At 32.7% G+C, this 23,355-nt stretch overlaps 4 protein-coding genes across 9 annotated transcripts in view; 2 read left to right on the forward strand and 2 right to left on the reverse strand.

Moving 5' to 3' along the window:
• The window catches only part of LOC105673564 (fibrillin-2), a 34,786-nt gene extending 25,834 nt beyond the window's left edge, over positions 1-8,952 (reverse strand). For all 3 annotated transcript variants that reach the window (XM_067359653.1, XM_067359652.1, XM_067359654.1), the window contains exon 1: positions 8,811-8,952. In XM_067359653.1, coding sequence (XP_067215754.1) covers positions 8,811-8,856 — 46 coding nt within the window. In that variant the 5' untranslated portion in view covers positions 8,857-8,952. The remainder of the gene's footprint in view (positions 1-8,810) is intronic.
• A 1,949-nt stretch (positions 8,953-10,901) lies between these two features.
• eas (ethanolamine kinase 1) lies at positions 10,902-14,748 on the forward strand. 4 transcript variants are annotated; one of them, XM_067359729.1, is made up of 7 exons: positions 10,902-11,030; positions 12,203-12,350; positions 13,098-13,235; positions 13,409-13,668; positions 13,754-13,980; positions 14,129-14,351; positions 14,441-14,748. In XM_067359729.1, exons 2-7 carry the CDS (start codon positions 12,237-12,239, stop codon positions 14,514-14,516), a joined length of 1,038 nt encoding a protein of 345 aa, XP_067215830.1. In that variant the 5' UTR covers positions 10,902-11,030; positions 12,203-12,236; the 3' UTR covers positions 14,517-14,748. The 4 variants fall into 4 exon arrangements, with proteins under 4 accessions (XP_067215830.1, XP_012224564.1, XP_067215829.1 ...); XM_012369141.2 differs by having other exon boundaries at positions 10,906-11,984; XM_067359728.1 differs by having other exon boundaries at positions 10,906-11,257.
• Positions 14,749-15,557: 809 nt separating this feature from the next.
• On the forward strand, positions 15,558-20,502 carry PRAS40 (Proline-rich Akt substrate 40 kDa). Its single transcript, XM_012369365.2, has 8 exons — positions 15,558-16,521; positions 17,084-17,257; positions 17,392-17,515; positions 17,636-17,816; positions 17,900-18,113; positions 18,229-18,385; positions 18,450-18,589; positions 18,746-20,502. The coding sequence occupies exons 1-8, from the start codon at positions 16,399-16,401 to the stop codon at positions 18,866-18,868; spliced, it is 1,236 nt and encodes a 411-aa protein (XP_012224788.1). The 5' UTR covers positions 15,558-16,398; the 3' UTR covers positions 18,869-20,502.
• Positions 20,498-23,279, reverse strand: eIF3m (eukaryotic translation initiation factor 3 subunit m). Its single transcript, XM_012369366.2, has 7 exons — positions 23,120-23,279; positions 22,665-22,844; positions 22,481-22,575; positions 22,165-22,383; positions 21,589-21,857; positions 21,374-21,517; positions 20,498-21,086 (listed from the first exon to the last, which is right to left on the reverse strand). The coding sequence occupies exons 1-7, from the start codon at positions 23,162-23,164 to the stop codon at positions 20,863-20,865; spliced, it is 1,176 nt and encodes a 391-aa protein (XP_012224789.1). The 5' UTR covers positions 23,165-23,279; the 3' UTR covers positions 20,498-20,862.
• Between the last annotated feature and the right edge of the window lie 76 nt (positions 23,280-23,355).

The following is a 23,355-nucleotide window of genomic DNA, read 5'->3' on the forward strand; positions in this document are numbered from 1 at the left end:
TGTGGCAAGTGAGCCAGTTTTCCTCTCACGCGCATGGGAATGGGAATTATTCGAGTTACTTGAGATTATTGGATTATTTCTGATTTGCATAGATCAGTAAATCAAGGCTACGAAACCAAAAGGATCATTCAGCGAATATCTATCCTCGAAAACCAAGTCAAAGTTTATTTATTTCTACCTTCAACTGCAATCTTCTACTTTTGGAAGCGATACAACTGCAAAGCAAATAAACGATACTGGAACGATACTTTGAGATAAGAACGCAGTGACAAAATATAATTTGTTGTTTTTATTCGTATCAAAATTAACACATATAGTTGACACAGACATACATTGATAGCCGCGGGACAGAAATGAAAAGCTACGAGCTATGTGTCACAATTTACGTTTCAATTCTTTCTTTCGTTTACTTCATATATTCTTTTTTGTTGATTCACAATGACTTATAGTCTGGCGAAATATTGATCTTTTCTCCTGAAACGGCCTGTACAGTCTGTACTTCTTTCGAGTAGCTCTCAATACGCGTATGTGCAAACGAGGCGCGATCAATGATCTCGACTCCTCCGGTGTCAACGACTTTGACAGCGCGCCGCACGAAGTAAAGGACGGTTAGTCACGCGCGTCCATTAAAGCCCCTCATGATCGAAATCACAGATTTGATATGTCTCCTTCTTAACGATATATCCATGTAACGATCCCACCCACTGACCGTCTCGTCATGCTGCTCGAACACAATCGTTGCGGATGTTGGGAGAAAAAGAATGTCTATCGAGACGTTCCGATGTAGGTACGCGCGCCGGATATACTTGAATAGAGAATTGACACGACGTCATTAACGTTTTATCAGATGCACATTTATTTATAGTTCCTTGTGAACTGTAAGTGCAACTAGAACAAGTGCTCTTAGAACAAGTACACTAAACGTCAAGAGTACGTTATCGCATAAAGAAATTTTGTTTTGTATTCAGTTTTAAATTGAATAACCAACTTTTTAACTAGCTAACAAGCTATTTGAATAGAGTTCTCCTTTTTTTAATCATATCATATTTGGATCTTATACGATCCAAAATAAATATCCAAACACAATTTATTCAATCCAAAAATATCCAACAGGAAGTGCAGCACTCATAACGCGCCGTGTGTATTAGATACAAAAAAAGTCTAAAAAAAACTTTCTTAAAACATTAAAAAATTAACTACGCCATTTTTCGAGCAGCTTGCAAATGCCGTGATAAAAATTTAAAGGCTTTGAGACAATAAAAATAAAAATTTAGTCAGTCGGAAAAAATTGATTTCCACATTTAATGAAAAAATGTAAAAGCACATTTTATAATTCATATAAACAATCTTGTTTTTTATTGCAAAGTTTTAAATATGAAATTTTCCTTGCAAATATTATCGTGCGTGTGTATAGAATTATAAAATTCGCAATCTGTGTTTTTTCACAATTTCTATAATTCTTATAACAGAGTAAATATTTTAATTTCAACTCTCTGTGTATGTTCTTATAATATCTTTTTATTTATATTTGTCGAAGTGTTTGCAGCGCAATAAATAAAAGCGTTCACGCCATTTTATTCATACGGCTGTATGTATATGTGTGTAAGTTGGACGTAATACACAGAAAAGAAGTAATTGATTTGTGCATCTCACTCGTATAAAAATATTGACGTCTATCTTCTGTGCAGTGACCGATTGCAATCGTTATTTGTAACTGTTATTTGTAAAGAAATATTGCAAATAAGCAAGAAGCTCCCGTCGGCGTCTAAATTATACATGGCTTCCGTAAACAGCAATCTTTTTTCCAAGGGAGATGGGCTTCGGCGAAAAGATATCGGTCACATCGATTTATTTGCAGTGGTGCCGCATGCACTTTCTCGCTTCGGCCAGACTGACGTCGGTCGAGCAATTTCGCCGCAACAGGAACAACGTTTTCCCATTTGGCAATCCGAAACCGAAGACGGTGCGGCGACGTCGTCGTTCCCCGTGAATTTTTCACCCGATAAATCTGTCGTCGCCAGATTCCGCGCTACGCGGGAATAAGTAATGATGTTCGCGAAGCAGAGGTTTCCCCACTTATCTCCCTTACACCGAGAACTGCGAGAACTTAAGTTTACGCTTTAATGCTTGCTATAGATTTTCTATAGCACTTCCATATAGACTTCGCAGATGTCTCTAAAGTTTTGTAATTAAACAAGAAGTGCACCTTTAATCATGTAGGAAAACATTCTTCGCTGCAGCATGAAGCACTGTTTAATTCTTGAACTTTTTGCTTTTTTAACACAAATATCGATTAACTCTGCAAAGAATTACAAGCGAAAAATTGTATGATCAATGTTGCTTTAAACGTTTACAATTTATTATAAAATGTATATTGTATCTCAAATTTGCAAATAATATATCATATATGTCATTCTTCAAGCAGATAAAAACGCAGAGAAAGTTCTCAATTTTAATTCTAAAGAAAAAAAAATGTCATTTTTAATCAGCATATAAAAAAATTCTATCTGTATCTTTGTGAAGCTTGTCAGTCACAAGATGGATCTCGCTTGAAGAGGAATGATACAGTACCGCGTATATCATACGAAAAGACTTTTCCAGAGAAACGGCGATGCCAGAAACTGCTTTTAAGATGGTACGAAGTTTTCCCTTTTCTGAGATGGGCACTGACACAGTTCTATCGAATTACCTACCGAAGCCAGGAAAGGCTGTTCGAGCTGTGCTATTTATTGTGAAAGAAAGCAAACGGTTCGATGACTGACATAGAAAACAGGCTGCGTATTAAGTTCGCATGCGACATACCGCATTCGCTGCTTATTATAACGGATATTGGTGACCACAAAAGTGACGTCTCGTTCAACCGACGTCACAATCTTATATCTTATATAAAATTTTCAGACTGCTTTTATCGCGGATTTTCTTAGGTGAACTGTTTAGTCACATGAGACATTGTACAATATTTTGATGTGGTACGCACTTTTTTAAAGCCAAATTTCAATTCTGCGCACACAAAATTGTAAAAACTACTCTTCCTTTTTACACAACAGGAAAAATATCTAATTGTGTGCACCAATATTATTCATCATTGTAGAAAATAAGACATGACATTCTCGTCAACCGACAGAGGATCGTTCTAATGGTGAGAAAGAAGAACTCACGCTGATTACAGCCATCAGAGAGACTTGCAGCTAATAATTTTCTAGAAGAAACTAAGTGGATGTTAAGTTATATTGAGTGCGAAATGATAGCCGATCACGACAGGAAGAAGTCAGTTTTGCTCTCGCAGAAGAAGGTGTGGCTCAGCAAATTTGTGAAACATTGTGAGAAGTAAAAATGAAAATAAATGCTACTTAAATCTATGATGTGAAAGGATCGAGCGACTGGCATTCTGACGTCTGATTAACAATCGCCCGCAATCACCAATAATTTTCCCATTAAAATCCACCGGTAACTTTGCGTTTATATATGTTTTTATATACGTTAAATCCAATTTTTGACATATTGTGACACGTGTAAACTGCAATGTAATTTATAGTGTTTTATTCGCTTTTCTTTCAACTTTTCTTGTTTTTAGTCACTGCTTTTAAACCGCAATTTTTAAAGAAATATATTGAATCAACTACATCTTTATGATTTAACTATCAAGTTACATTTTATGTAATTATTGAAAAGAGTCAAAAAGTAATTAATATATAAAATATCACTATTATGCAGTAGAAAATATCGTTATTGAATGAGTGAGTTTGTATCAAACTTCGCCGTCGAACAACAAACTGTTGACGACGAAAAAATAAATACGCGCCGCTATCGCTAGAAACATTCTATTGCACGCTATGGATCACAAACGCGAATCGAAATATTGCACAACTTCTCGCTCTTCGTAAAATATGGAATTGCACGTAACGCTGAAATGTGAATTTACCATACGATAAATTTAACAAATGCTCTCAATATAGAAATTAATTATTATTAATATACATTGTTCTATGTATTCATTGCGCGCTCGTCTATATGTGCGTACATACAAATGTATGATTGATCAGCTTTAAATTCTTATATTTCAAAAACCGCTCTCTCAAATAGAAATTGCAACAATTTTCCAAAACCTTGCAATTTTTTGTTATATATATATATATATATTTTGATTCGCAAATTTTAGGACACTGTGTGTATGTATGTGACATATACAAGTATAAATAACGCAAAGTATTCACACCATTACCTTCTGTGGTGGAGAATTGTCCGAATTTCTGATATAAATTGATAACTTCGCGAACAATAGGGTCTAAAGCGTTTTCGTGTTCACTATTCGTGATCGAGTAACAATGTATAAAAGCGCTTCGGTGAAAATGAAATACGCCTGTACACCAGGATACCGAGAGTGCACGCATCCATCCGGGATGTTAGTGCATGCATATGGAAATGCACCTCTCGGTATTCGCCCGTGTACATTTATATATTACCGCATTAGTTTGCGGTCAATTGCCGGACGATAAAATTGTGTACTAATCAGAAATGCAGATTCAATCAGAAAAAAGTACAAGCAACAATTCGTCTAAAACAAAATTAATTGAAATTAAAATTGAAGAACCCTACAAACCGATAAAAAAAACTATTGATAAATTATAAAAACCCAAGTAAAAAAAATTACGATTACAAATACTTCCACGCACTGCTTTTTAATTGAATCGCGAAATTTCTTTTACAAAAGATAAAAAATAATCTAATACTCATTACGACCACTTTAAGTTGTGGTTATAATTGTGGTTAACAAAAAATGATAAAAGTCACATGTCGTGTAAGAAAAAATTAATTGCTAACAATTTAGTATATTTTCAATTGACTGCAAAGATGTTTTATACCACTTGCAAAATAATGAACGTAAAGGATAAACTCTTCTTAAGAATCTCGTTGCGGTTGTACCTACTGTTTGTGAGTCGCAGTGAGACCGAAGTTAATCGTAGACAAAACGAGATCGAATTTCGAAAAACGATACCTGTCGACGAATTGCGAACGCTCGTGCAATTACGCGCTAGTTTCAGCGCGATTTATCGTCTGTACGTCGAGCGAAAGCAAACAAGGCGTTACGCACCACATGCGTGTTACCGAGTTCCAAAACTTATTAGCATACGTAATGGATGCGGGATCGCGAAAAAAATGGGTTGGAATCAAAAAATTCGTAAAATTCCCAACTGGATCAATTTACTGGGTATCCGGGAATGGGCAAATTGCTCTCCCGTATCGGCCGTTACTGCGGGGCACGTTTTATCCGCCCGATCGCACCACAAACATTTCAGATTGCGTGTGTTCCATTGATTCGTAACCCGATTCCGATGAAAAATAACGAGTTAACAGGGAAGCATTGATCTTGTAATATAAGAATCATAATCATAAAAATCATAATGACTGATAATCATAGCTAACTTTTATCGCGCACAAGAGATTTATTCGCGCATATCAATGAGGATACAAAAAGCGAAACGTGAAGAAAATCAACGTCGTCGATAATGGACTCATTTTCAATATTTTTTAATTATTCAAAAAAAATTAAATAAAAATTATAAAAGTAATATAAAAAATATCTACACTTGCGAGAGAGTTGTTATAATAATGAGTAATGCAAAGAGATTCGTCCAATAATTATTTTAGACATTTGAATATTAATTATTTTTAGGCAAAGAAAATTTAATTAAAAAAAATATATTTCAAGAATTATTTTATCGAAAAATATCAAGTTATTATATTAGATTTTCGCTTCTGCTATCGTTTGTTTTGCGAACGTTTAGCGATGACGATGCTCTTTCATCTCTTCCGTCGCGTGTCACAAGAGGATTTTCTTTCGCGTTCAATCTCGCAGCCTCCGATCTTATCGACCCGATGACCGCAAACAGAGAGGCGCTTAAGAAAAGCGACTCGTCGAATGGTATCGTAAAGAAAGCACGTTGCCCTTTTCCACGTGTCACGTTATTTCGGCGAGCTTTAAGGACAGAACTCGATGGAGACGGTAGGGTGCTTTGAGCTTACAAGTCCGTCGTTTGTGCAGTCGAAGCCGGACAGAGGAGAGAAACTGCTATGACAGTAGGGAACAGTGAAGCGGAATTTGGGAAATGGAGTCCGCCTGGAGCAGGCCATGGAAGGAACCAATGTACCGTGAGAAAGCGAATCCAGTTGAAACGACAGAAACGCCGATGCTGATTCCGAAGCGAAACGACAGCAGGCAATGTGAAACACACACGGAAAACGTGGATCGTCAAGGTCCGCGAGGGTCTACGTAAATGTACTTCCTTCTCTTTTATTTTAGTCGTGTTATCGATTTCAAAGTAATAAAGGTGGAAATATTGGTAGAAAAAATATTCTCCAGTTTCCAAGGATGAAAGTAGAAGACTAGCAGAAAGTGGCGTAATTAAAGGAAGAATGATAGAATAATTGAAAAAGCAGTAAAGACAAGGAATGCAAAAAGAGAAGTGATATTATAAAATAACATGTAATAATGGATTCTTTGACGAATTTAGAGCTTATTTTTAATTGTTATGTCAAGGTACCAGTAATTCTTGCTTCGGAAAAAGAAACGAAAAGAAGAATTGAGTCGTTCTTTCTTTTATTTTCCCAAAAGTTTACTTATCTCGGTTCTGAAATAGCGGATCCTATTTCTCCAGTGTGGAATATTCCAGAAAAGCCGCGCGGGAAAATTTAATAAATCCTCCACGTCCCAATTCCGTCGGATCGCAGTTGAGTTTGCGTTAAGTTTGTCTCGCACGATCTCTCACTCTCTCTCTCTCTCTCTCTCTGTTTCTCTCCTCGGACGCGCTTTCGACCCTCGTCCGCTAATAGCGACAAGTTACTTCTGACCCGTCAGCGGAACAGACCCTTGCGACGCCTCTATATTTAGCCCGGGTCGAACCACTAGAAGCAGCGAGAAAACACAAAAGAAAGCAAGCGAATATGCGGCGCGACGCGACGAGACGCGAGCGAAGGAGCAGTCTTGACGGCGATATCTCGACGTCGAAAGAAATCGGATTATGTTCTCCGAGGGCATAGATTCCGTGACTTCTGGCTCGCAGCTGCGCCACAGAAATCGTAATGATCGAAAAAAGAAAAAAAAAAACGAGCCTTCTCTAAGAAAACACTGCCACGCTATCTCCACGCATCGACACTTACAGAGACAAAAAGTCAAGAGACGTAAATCCTTTGATGTGTTTGGTTTTTCTGTAACAACGTACCGAAATATCAACACCTTCGAAGTTATAAGAAAATGTATAAAAATAAGAGTTTTCACTGAATAAATATTCGACACGCGCAAGCCAATAATAAAATCTTATTCTGCATTTGGCTTCAAGAGTAGATTTTAATTTGTGGACAAAATTTTAATTTACGATTTAATTAGAAAGACCAACATTAAAACTCAAAGAGTACCGTCATTCTAATTAAAACGTCAAATTGAGCAAAGTGTTCTCAGATGACGGCTACGTTGTTGAGTGCAACGCAGACTCATGATTATGCAGGATAATGGTTACATTCATACTTTGTTGTTCCGCGAATGAGAATTGACAGTAATAAGGTCCGCATTTTACATTATAATCAGACGATAAAAAGATCGCAAACTTATGAAAACGAGCTGAACGCGACACGCGAGCATATTTAACAATTCATGGAATGTTTTTGTTCCTATTTCTGGAGTTTAATTTCTGCGCGAAACCTTCGCCGGCAAAGGATTTCGAAATAGAACGTATATTCATTTGCAAAACTCAATAATTCGCATTACGTTAAATTACTTAGTTTCACACTTCATATTATAAACTCATTTATGATAATTTCCAGAGCAGACTTTTATCAATATTTTCTGTCGCAAAAACATCCAGAAACATTAAAGTCTCTGTTATATCTATTAATCAAATATTTCTTTTTTTCTCAACGATAATGATTAAAAAGCTACTTTTTTTAAGAAAGTTTTTTCCATTTTATCAAAGTTGCTTTGTACGTCAAACGCATTTATGTTACAGTTTATGTATACAGTATACATGTGCGTTCATTTTCGTATCTCCGTGATGACGCTTAATCATAAATTGTGCACTCTATTTTGCCGTTCGGCCAACCGTGATTGATAACAATCAAATAACAGCGAGCAGCAGCTACGAAAATTTAACTTTGTGTCAAACTATGAAATAATGTCATCCTTAATATTTTCAGTTTTACTAAAATATATACTATTTACTAAAATATAGTAAAATAAATTATAAATATACTGTTCTATATTATTTTTCACTTATATATACGTAAATAATTACTTGAAGAATATATTACTTTCTTCAAGTTGTTTGCGTGCAATCAATTGTAAACCTAGGAACTTGACTTTTAAAATTATTAAACTATCGTGGTCTTTAATAATCTTGATGAATCGCAATATAGTGCACGGTGGAGCGTTAAGGATTTTTCATCTTTAGTTAATTGATATTGTGTGTAGGAACGCGTTTTCCGTTAGCCGTCAGTATATTATACTTTCGATCATGTTATTATTTTAGTAGGATCATCGATCGAACTCAAGGTTCGATCGAGTAGAAAGTCATGATCGAGTAATTTAAACGTGCGAAAGTGAGAAAGATATAATCCGAAAAGTAAATAACTAACAATAAGTAGACATCGCACACAGTTGCGTGATTGTTATTTCAAAATACTTCTTCTGTAATCAATCGCTTCTTTCTTTAATTAAATGAAACCAAAAGAAATTCTTGATTATTATTTGTCTAATCGATTCACATCCTGCCGACCCCACAATATCACTTATCTATTTGTGACTTATTTAATAGACTCACCCAGCGTCGTCGAAAGGAGCATCAAACAAACCGCCAAGCCGCTCATCTTCGCTGATGGATCTGTTGTCTCGCACACCACTATTTCGCTTCAATCTTGCGTATTGACGATCCTTCAGACTTCCCGCCGTTTTATGCTTTGTCAGTCCGAGTTAGCACTAAGAAGCGAAACGAGATTTTCCTAGTCTTTCTCTGTTTTTTTTGTTAATTACTATTTGACTCGCTTCTTTCTCTCTATTGGCTTTACATTAGATGAAGAATGTATAAATCGTTAAATAAAAAGAAAAGTTTAAATACAAAAGATTATTCTACAATTATTTTAGTGCAAAATCAAACTTTAGTTTTACACTTTATAACTAAAATATGTTTCCCTACAAAGTTATTTATGACAAAAATTTAAACTCTTTCCATTATAGAATCATGAAGCGGTGCGATAAAAGAGAGCTTAATTAATTTTTCGCAAAGCTTGTTTTTCAAAATTACATAAAATATGACTTTATACCGCTGTCGTATCCAATAGCTTATCTCCCAACGTCAGAGAAATGCAGCAGCGCAGAGCACACGATGTCAAGTAGCATGAGGATGCTGTGACGCCGGGGATGTCGTTTTACGTTGCACGCCACGCACCAGGACCAGTTCGAGGACCGAGTTGGACTGAATACAAGTCCCTGTTCCGTGTTCCACGATCTCCCTGCGACTTCTCAGCCCTACCATAGCGTGCTGAACATATGGTATACAATGCTTATTACTCATTTATCGTAAACCAAGCTTCAAAATTCGTCGAAAAAAATTGATTTTCTTCCCAGTATTTTTTTTTAATCACTCATTTTTCAATTATATATAGTAGCTAAAATAGTATAAAAACCAATTGCTATAAATACCAATAGTAGACAATTTCGATTATATACCGATTATACATTTGACGTGTAATATAAGTATAATTAAAATGTTTAATACTGCAGTTTTTTAAGAGCGTATCATCCTAACGATATATTATTGCAATTAAAATTATTTTGATATTTAGGTTCTATTAAATTGTGAAATATCAAAATGATATTTGTTTTTGGCGCTAATTTTGCGTCCGTCACTAATCGGCAAATTTCAGAAACGCCGGAATAGGAACACCGAAATTGAGAAAATTTCGTAGCGTGTTCCTAGCAACCGTCAAGAACCGTACGCACGTACCCTGTTGCATGGCGAACGAAATCGAATGAGATAAATAATAATTGTAAGTTAGATTTTAAGACCGCGTGAGTAGAAATAGTATCCTACTATTTCAAAGGCAAAAACACTAGTCAGTATCCCCTTTTTTGTTTCTTTCTCTTTTTCTAATGTTAAATTCGCTGTATATTTCTACTTTTGATAATGCATTTTGCAAGTTTGTATTTTGGTATACTTTTATATATTTTTAAGACGTTTAAATATACATTAAAATTTAAAAGTTTAACTATGGCTGTGGTTTACTTGACGCTACAAATGCTTCGAAGCGTTCTTTCTCTCCTTCTCTCTTCAAAAGGAAAGAGAAGAAGAACGTTTCGAAGTATTTGTAGCGTCAAGTGGACCGTAACCAATGACACACAAATTGCCTAATAATTTCAAAACGTTATGGGCCTACAACGTTCAATCTTTTGTTAATTATTACCTGAAAAATAGCTTCTGGAACAGTAAAGCGATGAAACACGTATGTTATAACGAATTCGTCCATACTGGTGCGGACTGAGTGCGCCCTCTTTTAGTTGATCTTGTCCTCGACTGATTTACGGCGCTAAATGTATTCGGTTCAAAATGCATTATGCTTCTGTGGATAAAAACATGTTAATAATAAACATATAACATGTTAATATGTTATTAATCGTATAAGGGTACTCGTTTCCCAGCGCATATCGATCAAACGATATAAACACATCTGAAAGCATCTAAAAATATCTAAAAATGGAGTCTTTTAGACGACTTTTAGTAAGACATAGTAAAATTATCGACAGTAAAATTATCGACAATTTGATTATCGACTGTAGAGTTATCGACAGCTTAATTATCGACAATTTGGTTATCGACAGTAAAAATATTGACAATCTTTTTTCGATAAAAGTAAGATCTAAATTATCATAGGCTGAATAGGGTTTGTGTCTCAGCTGTAACTGATTCTTTTTGCGACTGAATGGAACGTGAATCTCTAAGTGTGGTTTAATCATGATATACTATCGCTAAATGACGCTACCGAGGGTCCATTATTTTTTATTAAGCATTATTTCTTACTACACATATTGTGTTAATGCGCCTTATGTACTTGTAAGAACCGTATGATCTAGATAAATTTACATAACCTCAAAATATTTTTATAAAAAAAATCGAATCATGACGTGCTGATATAAATTTAGACACGTAATTGATCGATTTCTTATGCATACGCATTATATGGTTATGCAAATTTGCCTGGATATACTTTAAGAGTATACAAATTGTTTGATTTATTTATACGTGGTTGTGTAGTGATGTAGTCATTTAGCTTTAGATAATCGATTGTCCATTGTGTAACATGACACATGTAGATATTAAGAATTCTAATAGTTTAAAACAAGTGCTTTTTTAATAACATATGTCAACACAATAATGAGTATCCAAGCATATCAATCATTAAACTGTTGTAATTGTGGACATTGAACTTAGATTGCTTAACACGTAAATATTGACACAAATGATATCTCTATGTGCACTCTGTGACAAAATACAATACTATTTCATGACGTGGACTTTATATATGTTTGTAAAAATCCACTTGTTACACAAAAATACTTATATACAATTGCTAATGATTACATAGCATGATCACAATATTAACATAAGATACTCAATTTAAAAATATATATACTTATACTGCACAAGAATTATATTTTTAAAATGTACAAAATAATATTACATATGAAATATATGTACTTATTTATTGTTATAACCAATAATGTAATAGTAAAATGCGATTCCTAATAAAATGTTAATTTTTAATGGAAATTAAATTAAAATCAAATGGAATTATTTAATATATATGTATACAGGTCGGATATTGCAATTTTCTCTAATTGGCTATGTGCTACCACTACTTATCAGTATGAGTATATATAAGCATGTGAACTCCGTTTCTTCTTCAGTTATTCTAGGACATCCATTGGTGTTAGATTGAATGTACTTTATAAGTTTCCATATTTTTGTTGTTATACTATATTTTGCTATATACAAAACTTTGTCCTTATAGATTTCTTAATATTTTATTCATTTATAAATAGTACCAACAAATTTTATGTTTAATTTATAATCTTTTTTAGAGAAAATATGCTCGAAGTTTAAAAATTAAATTATCTATTTTATACTTTAAGTTTAAATTTTATTTGATTAATATTTAGATAAGGGACTTCTTATCACATATAGCGTTAAGCTATGAATGAAGAACATCTTAACATTACAATAGATGAAAATGAAATTATTGATGGTGCCAAAGATATTATAAAGAGGATTAGACCGTCCTGGCCTTTTCAGCAACTGCATTTCAAGGTAATCAACATCTTTTTTTTTATTATAATAATAATAAATTAAAAAACATATCTTGTTTCTGTTATTAAAAGATCATCATATTCACAACATTCTTATCAATACTCATAATTGATCCACTGACAACTATTTTTACATTCTCTTTAATGTGTCAATAGGTCACATAATTTTATTTTTTTGTAAGATATTTATATTTTTATATTAATTCATATTGATAATCCATTTATATAAAGGTGGATATACTTTAACAAGATTAATGTTATAAATATGTAATAATTTATACATATGCAAGTAGTAGTGAATATTCTGTTGCAATAAGTAGTAGATAATTAAATAATCTATCAAAATGTTTTTTTAATGAATCAAAAATGATTAAGAAATGCTAAAATTTCTGAATTCTAAAAAATTCTAAAAATTTTAAACTATTCTAAAAAATTTAGATTAAAATTATTATACATTAAAATGTTAGATTAATCATAAAAATATTTATGTATTTAAATAAAAAATTAAAATTTATTACAAAAACTATTGCAAAAAGGCCAATAATCTTAACGATTAACGTTTGCATTTAATTAAAAATAATTACTATATAGATATATAAATGCTCCTTTTTTTACATCTATGCAATTTTTTTAAATTTAGTGTTAAAAAAATTGTCAATTATACATAATTCTATTGCAACTGTTAATAACAAATATGTAACTCAATACAAAATAGTAGAATAATAACTTATTTTTTCTTTTGTTTCAGATATTTACGGATGGAAGAACAAATAAATTAGTAGGTGTATGGTACTCAGGACATTATACAGATATGATCCTGATCAGAGTTTATGGCAATAATTCTGATTTACTGATTGACAGAAAAAGTGAAATAGAAAATATCCGGGTAAAGATTTTATCGGTTTTACATCATCATCATCATCATCATCGTATTCACACGATATTTCAGTTGTGATTAATTTAGCTGCTAAAATCTACATGTATTTATTTCATCAGAAATATAACAAATTCAATTATACACAAAAATAATCACTGTATACAATAAATATGTTTGTATAGATATTGAACAAGGCTGGCTATACTCATTGCATTTATGCTACATTCAATAATGGGTTTGCCTATCAATTTCTGGAAGGCGAAACCCTGACTACTGAAACAGTTAAAGACCCAAGTGTGTATCCATTAATTGCGAGACGAATGGCTAAAATGCATTGTCTTCAACTTGAAAATAAGACAAAAGAGGCTTTTCTTTGGGAAAAAACAAAAAAATTTATGCAAATTATGCCTAAAAGATTTTCCGATTCTCTCAAACAAGCAAAGTGAGTAAATATTACAATAGATTTCCTGGGTATTATTCAAAATATGTTCAGATAGTTCAGTTCTTGTAACAGCTTCCACTTTAAGGTTTGAAATGTTAATACCACCATACGCAGTGTTGGAGAAAGAGTATCAGATAATGAAAGAAACACTTTCACGAGTAAATAGCCCTGTGGTGTTTGCTCACAATGATCTTTTATTAGGAAATGTATTGTACAATCAGAAGGAAGAAAGTGTCATTTTTATCGATTATGAATACACTGCACTCAATTATCAAGCATTTGATATAGTTAATCACTTTACGGAATTTGCTGGTAATTAAAAATTCTTTCAAAAAATGTCATATTTCTTTGTTGCAAGAGAGTATATTAAGTTAGAAAGTATAATTTATTTATTCCATAATGTCTTTATTGAACATATATATTACCTTTGTTAAATAAAGTTTTAAACATCACTTTTAAGGTTTTGATGAGCCAGATTATTCTTTGTACCCGGATGAAAATTTCCAAAAAGCATGGTTAAAAGAATATTTACAAGGATATAACTCAGTGAGTAACGTATCCGAAGAAGAAGTTAATAAGTTATATTGGCAGGTTACTAAATTTACTCCCATGCCGCACTTTTTTTGGGCCTGTTGGGCCCTCATACAGAGTGAGCATTCTCACATCGACTTTGACTTTTTGGAGTAAGTAAATGATTATAAAAATTCTTTACAATATCAAAACTGATAACTGTAAATTATTTTTATAACGAATACTGACATTATTTTTGCAGGTATGCTGCAATACGTTTCAATGAATATTTCAAGTGGAAGGAAGAAACTTCTAAATTGGAAATGAAATATGATTAATGAAAGAAGCATTTTTCGAAATATTCATTCCAGTGGAAGCATTTTATTGCTTAAAGTATATATTAGCTTAAATAGGCAATTGTCATATAGACATGTATAGAGATGCTATTTATAAATGTAATATTTATATTTATGTAAATGACTATTATATATATATATATATATAATACTATTATATCACATTGGTGTTGGAAATGTATATAAAATATAGATTTGGCTTTATGTTTATAAATCTAGTATATTATTATAAAGTATTGACAAAAAACACAAGACTATGGCCCAATTAGCTCTAGTTAATTAAATCTTTTACTTATATTAATATAATCAATCTACACAAAGAGACAATAAATTGCCAATAAGGCAATTAACTCAGATCATTGACACAATTGTCCTTGATATAATATCAGTAATATAGTTTACTATCTTTTATCTCATATTATTTATTATCAAATTATAATCTATCGATGTCATGCATCAATAATTCAACGCAATTCTCTGTCATTTGAATATAAAGAGATGAACGTAATCCTTATTCAAATGTTTTAAAAGTAGTGATATAAGCTGTGCTAGCTTAGTGCAGCCCCAATAATGCACTGCAAACGTTCTCTCTTTTGTCAAGATAAATATTCAATTCACAAGCACGATAATCGCCAAAGATAGGCGATAACACTTTTAATGAAATTCGCAAATATCGCTCGTCAAGGCTATGTAACCTTGTCAAGTCGATGCATTGCATTCTAAGTCTGTTCGTTTCAATTACATCTTACACTGCGTATATTTAAATTGTATAAAATTACAGTCTGAAGAATAAAAGCTTGGAACGAGAAACAAAAAACAGAAATATTCGAGCGATAATTATTAATTTAAAAAATCTAAAATTATAGGAACGAAAAAGAAAAAAAATAAAATGCAGAAAGTGCAGCTGAAGCAAACAGATTTAATCATTGCGCGTCTTCGATTAATAATCATTAATAATTTAATCGATCAACTGACTAGCGAGTGTTTTTTGCTCGTCTCTTCTGTGATCGCCGCGCGCATCCGTAAATCGCGTTTATTTTTAGTCGCTCGGAGCTGTCGAAATTTTCATAAGTGCTCATCGTGCGCGTTGCTCTTTCCCTCACCCTTCCCATCCCCCTTCCATTTGCTCACTTCGTTACATGTATACCAACGAATTGACCGGCTGTGAGCGATCGCGCGACACTCGCGCAGGCATTCCGATGTGTATCGGCTCTCTAGTTCGATGTAAACATCGGTAAACACTCGACGTGAAAACCGAAACGTAAACATCGTAAACAACGGTGACACGCTTATTCTCGCAATCCGCATGTTCTAGTGTATTTCTACGAGATTCTTCTGTCTCTTCGCGCAATAACAGATCGCAAACTCAATGTTCGAGCTGAATAATACGGCTTATCCATATCATTTCAACACGTACGATCGCTAGACTCAACCTCACATCGGCCTTTCTATATTGATCGTCCGCGAAACGGCAGCTTTCCCAAACGATTGTACAACGACAGCAATAGTTCATATTCATTTTTCACCGCTTTTTGTCGCGTGTCTCTACGAAAAACCGTGCCGAGTGGTAATCGAGCGACGTGCGCGACAATCGAAACAAATAGTCTTCGTTTTATCTGATTGCGAGTAAGAATACTTACCGGTGCATCGGTGTTTCCCGCATTAATAGGCAACAATCGGTTCGATCGAAGGTTCAAGGTGAATTCGAAAGGAAAAGAACGACCGAGTCAAGATTCAATTGCATGCTCACGGCGCCGGACAGCCCATCCTTCATTTCTGAAACAAAAAGAAAGGAAACGCTTCTCGTCTCGCTCGAGAAAGAGAAAGAAAAAAAGAGTACACATCGTTTGCCGATCGGTGAAAGATGCATGTCACCTGCAAGTGCCTGAACGTGTCCATCAGATCCAGGAACGCCGAACTGCAGCGGGTCAACATCGACAGCATTGAATTGACCGATCTGGAGCGCACCGATGCCTTCTTCCGCGAGGTAAATGCTTTTTCCTTCTCTCAAAAGTCTACGACTTTTCACGATGTGAATACGATTAAATTTTCGAGGGAAATAAATTTTTTTAAGAAGAAAAAATTGTTTAAATTTACTAATATATATTGCTTTAGTGTGCGTGAGCTTCATTGTTCGTTTTTCTCTTTTGTTCTATATTCAATTTTCTGTACTACAGACCAAAAAAATGCGGCTTGCGGTCTATCGCCACGAATAGACATCGAAAAAGATCGTACAAACTCACTGAAATTGTACCGACTCCAATTCTTTTTTTGCAGCGTGACGATAATCTGACACTTTGCGATCGTCATGTTAGCATCTAGTGTATTGCTGGACACTTGCCGCTTATCTTTTGTCTCCATTTAACTCACGATTCACATGCCAAATATAATAATCACATCGAATTTATTAACAATTAAAATATCAGTTAATCTTTTAATATTTTATTTTTAAAGTAAAATCTGTATGCAAATTTTCTTATAATTATTTAAATAGTCATAATGTAGAATATGAATGTAGATCTAACAAACTTTGATTTTATCTATTACAGGACCTGGCAAGTATACCGGAATTGGAGACTATTACTAAAGAGCAGCCTGGCTTAGTGGAAATAAGAAATGTCGGATCATGGATTATACATCGTTGTTACAATTGCTCAATATACACTCATGCTGTCCACAGAGAGTTTGGTGCTGCTTTAGTCCTTATTAATAGCAATATTGTTGTAAGTTTTAGGCATAATTCCACAAAATATTTACAATCATAGTATGTTATTTGATATAAGCCTATTATGCTTATTTACTTTCTACTTTGTAAATAAACGTTTCAAAGCTTAATTAAATCATTATACTGTTTCAGTTATCTCCCGAAGAAATAAATAAATTAAAATCTAACCCAGATTACAGCCAGGTATTTAGGATAGTAATTAATCACAGTTTGGAAGATCTCGATGATTATCTACAACAGCCTAATAAATTCTCTGGTAAGTGAATGCATGTATACATACAACACATGTAATTATAACAGTATGTAATTTTGTTGCATTTCATTGCAAAGTATATTAATATGATTTAAATATTATATCATAATTTTATTTATCTAGTTTCACAATTGCCTAATACGGTTCAAGTGGCTCTAGGCGGATTACAACGCCAGCTAGAAGAAGCTGTACAACGTCAAACAGCAACGATAGAAGATAAAATACGTGCGTTTACAGCAGAACAATATCAACTGTTGGAACAATTTCGTGAAAGAGCACATAACGAACATAGGCTGTTATCAAAGTATGATCCTCAATGATAGATCATTTTATAAGTATAATATATTGTATTATAATAATAATCGTAATCTTTTTATTTATAATTAGGTTAGTGTGTAGAGGAGAGGAGACGAATAGAGTAACCAGTAATATAGAAACTCCGCCAACAACTCCTGACAGCTTTAAGAATACTTTGACTACCTCTGCAGCTAATCCAGTTAATCCAAAGTCCAATGTAGTATCCGATGATACGAAAGTTTCGACTGGCTCAAATATTAAGCACGAAACAACCGCTAAACATTCTTCTAAAGATTCTACTAATGTACGTCATTTTTCTTGTTTTCAATTTTTTTAAATTATTTCATATAATTGTTATAGATCTGAATATTATAATTTCATTTATTTAATTTTATAAACAAGTCTGATGAATTTTATAGAATAAAAATATGAAGAAGAAAAATTCACAGTACATTTGCACCAAGGAATCGGCTAGCTTTGATGCAGAAGCAATGTTTCCTTTTGAGGGCATAGAGGAACCAGATACAGCCAACCCACAGATTCTATGGTCCTCTGAAGAAGGATCTGATACTGATGGTATGTTATATTGTTCTTAATAGCAATAATTTGTTTAAACCCAGATTAACATAGTAACTTACAGATTCAGGCCAGAACGAAGGGATTCAAATGCCAAGAAGTCAACGGGATGGTCATGCCACCTTGGCTAAATCGCTTCCTGTCACTGTACCTGCTTTCCCTTCTATTGTTCGTCGTGCAGTACAGGACCAAGATGATGATCAGGTAAAGTTTAATTTTTGCAATATATTATACCATATAGATTTTGCGTACTATTTTTATATGAATTGATTCTATTGCTGCTATTCGGTTAAATTTACTCGAGAGATTTGATGTCAGTATGAATGCTACTATGAAAAAAATATATGTATATAATTACAGCTGCCAAGCAACCCGCTAGATCCGCACAACATTCGAGCTTCAATTAAAGCCTTAGCTAAAAGTGTACATGGTGATACGGTATTCGGAGACTTACCACGTCCCAGATTTTCTACTCAGATCTGACTTGTCAAGTATGACCAGAAAAATTCACTCAGCACTTCGTGCTTTTGATACAATATATCATAGTCCCTATCATCCGTCATTTTTGTCTTTCATACAGAAGTTACTAAAGAATTATGTATACAGACCTAGAATAGATATGGTCAGTTTTGCAGAAATACAGGACATCTGCATATTTTATAGAAACTCGAGATTATGCTGTAATTCAAATTCTTACTATCTAATTTACTAAATAACACAAATACGGAAAGACTATACATGCTGTATAAACTGAAGGCTATACTTGCAAATATTGTAAAAAAAATAGATCGTCCTGACAGACATAAACACGTGCATTAAATGTTTATAAACGCCTAAACACATTTGTAAAAACTAAAGATATCTAGTGCAACCTGGAATTTTATCATTTATTCCAATATAAATTCACTCGCGTAAATGTTTATTATGTACTATACAGCAGACTGAATTTTTTGTCATTACCTCAAGCAACAATATTAGCAATTTAAAGACTACTTGACACATAGAATGCAAAGAATAACAACAAAGAATTATGTCACGCTATTGCATTATTGATATTTATAAAGCTGTTACAAACATTTTACAACATATAATTATATTTTTTTCCTGTTATGTTGAAAATTAAAACGTCATTGATAAATGCAGAGAATGTCAATTATGCATAAATATGGACACTTTATAAAGAAATATATAGATAATGTAATGGAAAAACTCAGCGCAAATGTGATTATAATTATAATAAGAGAAAAGATTTATAAATCATAATTTCTTACATAGAAATTAAGGTCTAAAACAGATTACCATCAAATGCGCGCGCGTGCGCGCGCGCTTCTTATGCATTACATACTTTATTATTAAGTAATTTTAATAATACTTTTTTTTGCAATCAATTTAACATATTGACTGAATAATGAAAAATAATCATAACTAATACTGTATGAGAAAAAATCTTTTTTGTATTAGATGTGATATAAACGATATATCCTATTTTTAGCAAAAGTGAGACACCTGATGTTATCTGACCTATATTCACAAATTTGGAAATATATTACCGATTTATAATTTCTTTTTTCATGAAACACCTGCAAAAAAAATGTTACGGTTACGTAGAATTAAAAAATATTCTAATAATTTTTTCTGCAGCAATTTGCTGTATAATGTAGCATTAATTTTTTGTATCTTTGTAAAACATCCTAATCATGTCCTTCTATTACGTATGTATGTACATTCATTAAAATGGATATATGTATGCCTTTAATTGATAATTATTATTGCTATTTTATTTTATATTCTCAAGAAAATGCTAATGCTACATGTAAAAAATTCTACTCTATCTTAAACCAATTGTCTGCAAATCCATCTTCCTGATTCCTTAAGATTTATGATTACATTTTTCTGATTAGCAAAGATTATGAATACTTTTATAATAATTAATTATAAATTAAAAAGGAAAAGACATACAATTAGTACAAAATTTCTTTCGTGTTTTTGAGATTCATGACATTTGCATATAATTATCTCTCATTATTTTTGTGTTCTTATAACAAAAATAAGTTGTTTGTAAGAAAATCTATGTATATTAAAATTCATTTTTACAAATAAAAATGCTGCAAATTATACTTAAGATGGTTTTATTAATCACTTATAGAGATATACGTATATGTATGTATGTATGTATGATGTTATAAATACATACACACTAATCTGTAAGTAATTTTTACAGTACAAAGTCAAGACTTTTTTAGAATGTGACAACATTAACTTATTTGCCACTTTTAATTATAAAGTAAATGATTTAGATAAAGATGAATGAAAATAATTTGTATTACAGTATTACATTTGCATTCTCTCTCTCTCAAGAGAATTTATATAGCAAAACTATGCACGCAAATTTTTGTCAATCTAGAAAAAAGTTTTGACTTTGTATTATAAGACTTACTTGCAGAATATTTTCATGTATCATCCATGTAACTTTACTATCAGTGAGCAAGTGTAGCTTTATTCTTTGCCGCGAGCTCCATTTGCGCAGCAGCTACAGTCTTCATACCATCTTGCACAGATGTAAGATTGGCTTTCCATGATACGAGTAAATCTCGCAGCTGCATCCATTGAGGACGACCGAATGTCCTGTGCATCGTACTCGAAATTAATACTTTACGACCAGCCTGATCCATGCGCGCTCTTACAAGCTTGGTTTTTAAAACTGGAACAAGTAAATGATCATGATAATTCTATTTATATCGCACAACAATAATAAATGTCATCTATTTCATATCTTTCTATATTAAGTAGCAAAAAATTGTTGAATGTCTCGATAACTCAGTAAAAATATAATTCTACTAAGCCAGTACTGATTCATTTTATATACCCTGTTTAAAGTCGACTGCCACTTAAATGCATAAAGTGGAAATACTTTGCTTACACAGGGTGTAAAAAATTACCAGTTGCAATATAATAGAAAGTAATATTGAATACGAAAAATAAATTTACCATCAATTATGAAGCTTTCGACTTCAGATTCATTGATCTGCAATTCCTCTTGTATTGTATCGAAAGACATCTCTGGATTTGTCTCTGCAAGTTGCATAAAGGTCAGTAGCCTCATCTTCTTCATGTTTTGCTCGTGATTTAATCCTGCAATAAGTATATTAGATATTATTATGCTTAAATTGATTCAATATATTTACATAATATTAAATATATACCAAGCTGATGTTCAACAAATTCTCTATGATGTTGATAGAAATGTAGGTATGCTGGCAGTTTATCTTGCACAAAGACAAGAAGTAAATCATGTATCAATTCGCCCTCTAAAAATCTCACAGGTTTCAATGCTAAAAGTGGATCCAATAAAAATGTATTTGGATCCGCTAACGCAGCTAATATACAACGTTGTGCATCTTCTCTTGCTGCGGAAGCATTTTCTGCTGTATAAGTACCCAAAAGCTCCACCATAACAGCTGCTGCTTGTTCTCTAAAAGATTACACAGATATCCATATATCTATAAGCACTTTTATTCTAACATTATTTCTTGTTTTGTGGACTAGATATGTTTAACCTTTAGAGAGCTGCAGGATGTTTTAAAATCATAAACATTTCGAGAAAACAATATATTAGGAACAAGAAAGTATAAAAATAAAATTGGAAAACTAGAAAACTTGAATATTCTATACATTTAATACATAAATTGCTTCAAAATATGATACTGATTTCGAGACGTTATATTTTGCAGCCTTCTCAAAGTTAATGTCAAACATGACATAAAAATGAAGATAATTACCCTTGTTTACAGCTTAAAAGAACTTCATGCAACAAGCGTAATAATTTCTGCATTTGTTCGTTTGATGGTGGAAAAGAGGCAAACTGTTGCTTCAATTGATCTATTCCACTGTATACAGCTTTTACTTGATCAACATTGCGAGCTATTTGTACCAAATGATAGTAAACATGATATCTCATTGGAGAATCGTCAGCAAGTGACTGGAATAATAGCCATAAACTGTAAACACACATATTACATTATTTATTAATATATTAAACTATTATAATAAAAGTATTAATGTTGTACATTAATTATATAAAAAGTAATATCTTACGCTTTTAAGCACACCAATCCCAGCTTATATCCAGGTGCTTTTACAAGTTTTTCACAAAATGCTAAAATTAAATTTTCCGCACGTTCTGTGGGTATCTAAAATCAAATATTAATAAAAATAAAAGAAAAAGTCGTGTTAATATTTATTTATGTATAATAAATAAAGAATTAAATACTAAACCTACCAAAATCATGATAGAAACAATATCATTCAATACAGTTTCTATCTCAACTTCGTTTCCTTCTTTGAAACAGGCCTCGCATACTCCAATAATTTTATGCAAATCATCTTCTATACCTTTGGGCGATTTTTCTTCACTGATTTCTGCACCAAGGCTTTTAAAATATACCCTTAACTCTTGCGCCTGTTAATGATATTTAATATTTAGTATGTGGAATACATTAGTTTTTACACTGAATAGAGTCAATCTTTATATGTATTTTTATAATTACTATTACTTAATTATAAAATGTGTTAATTTAATATGCTTTAATGTGCTTGTCACATATAAAAACATTTTAAAATAACCTATAAATGTTGCGACAATAAGTTTCAAAGTTAAAGCTTTAACAATATGTATGTACGAAAAAATACATATCTAAGAAAATTAATCATCTTTTATTTAATTTAATAAACTACCTGGTCGTCTAAGGGCAGTTCCATAAAAATTGGTGGCACTTGCATTTTGACAAATAATAGCACGTTTCACCGTAAGAAAATTCAATCGGCAACCGTATGGTAAAGACCATAGATGAAGAAAATAATAGATGAACCACCCAAAATTTCTTTCGCGTTTTGATGTATTCCTATTTTTCACCATGTGAATAATCGACTTTTGAAAGACGAATCTGATTGATAGATCTTAAAGTATTTAC

Source organism: Linepithema humile, chromosome 7, assembly GCF_040581485.1.
Source record: "Linepithema humile isolate Giens D197 chromosome 7, Lhum_UNIL_v1.0, whole genome shotgun sequence".
Lineage (NCBI taxonomy): Eukaryota > Metazoa > Arthropoda > Insecta > Hymenoptera > Formicidae > Linepithema > Linepithema humile.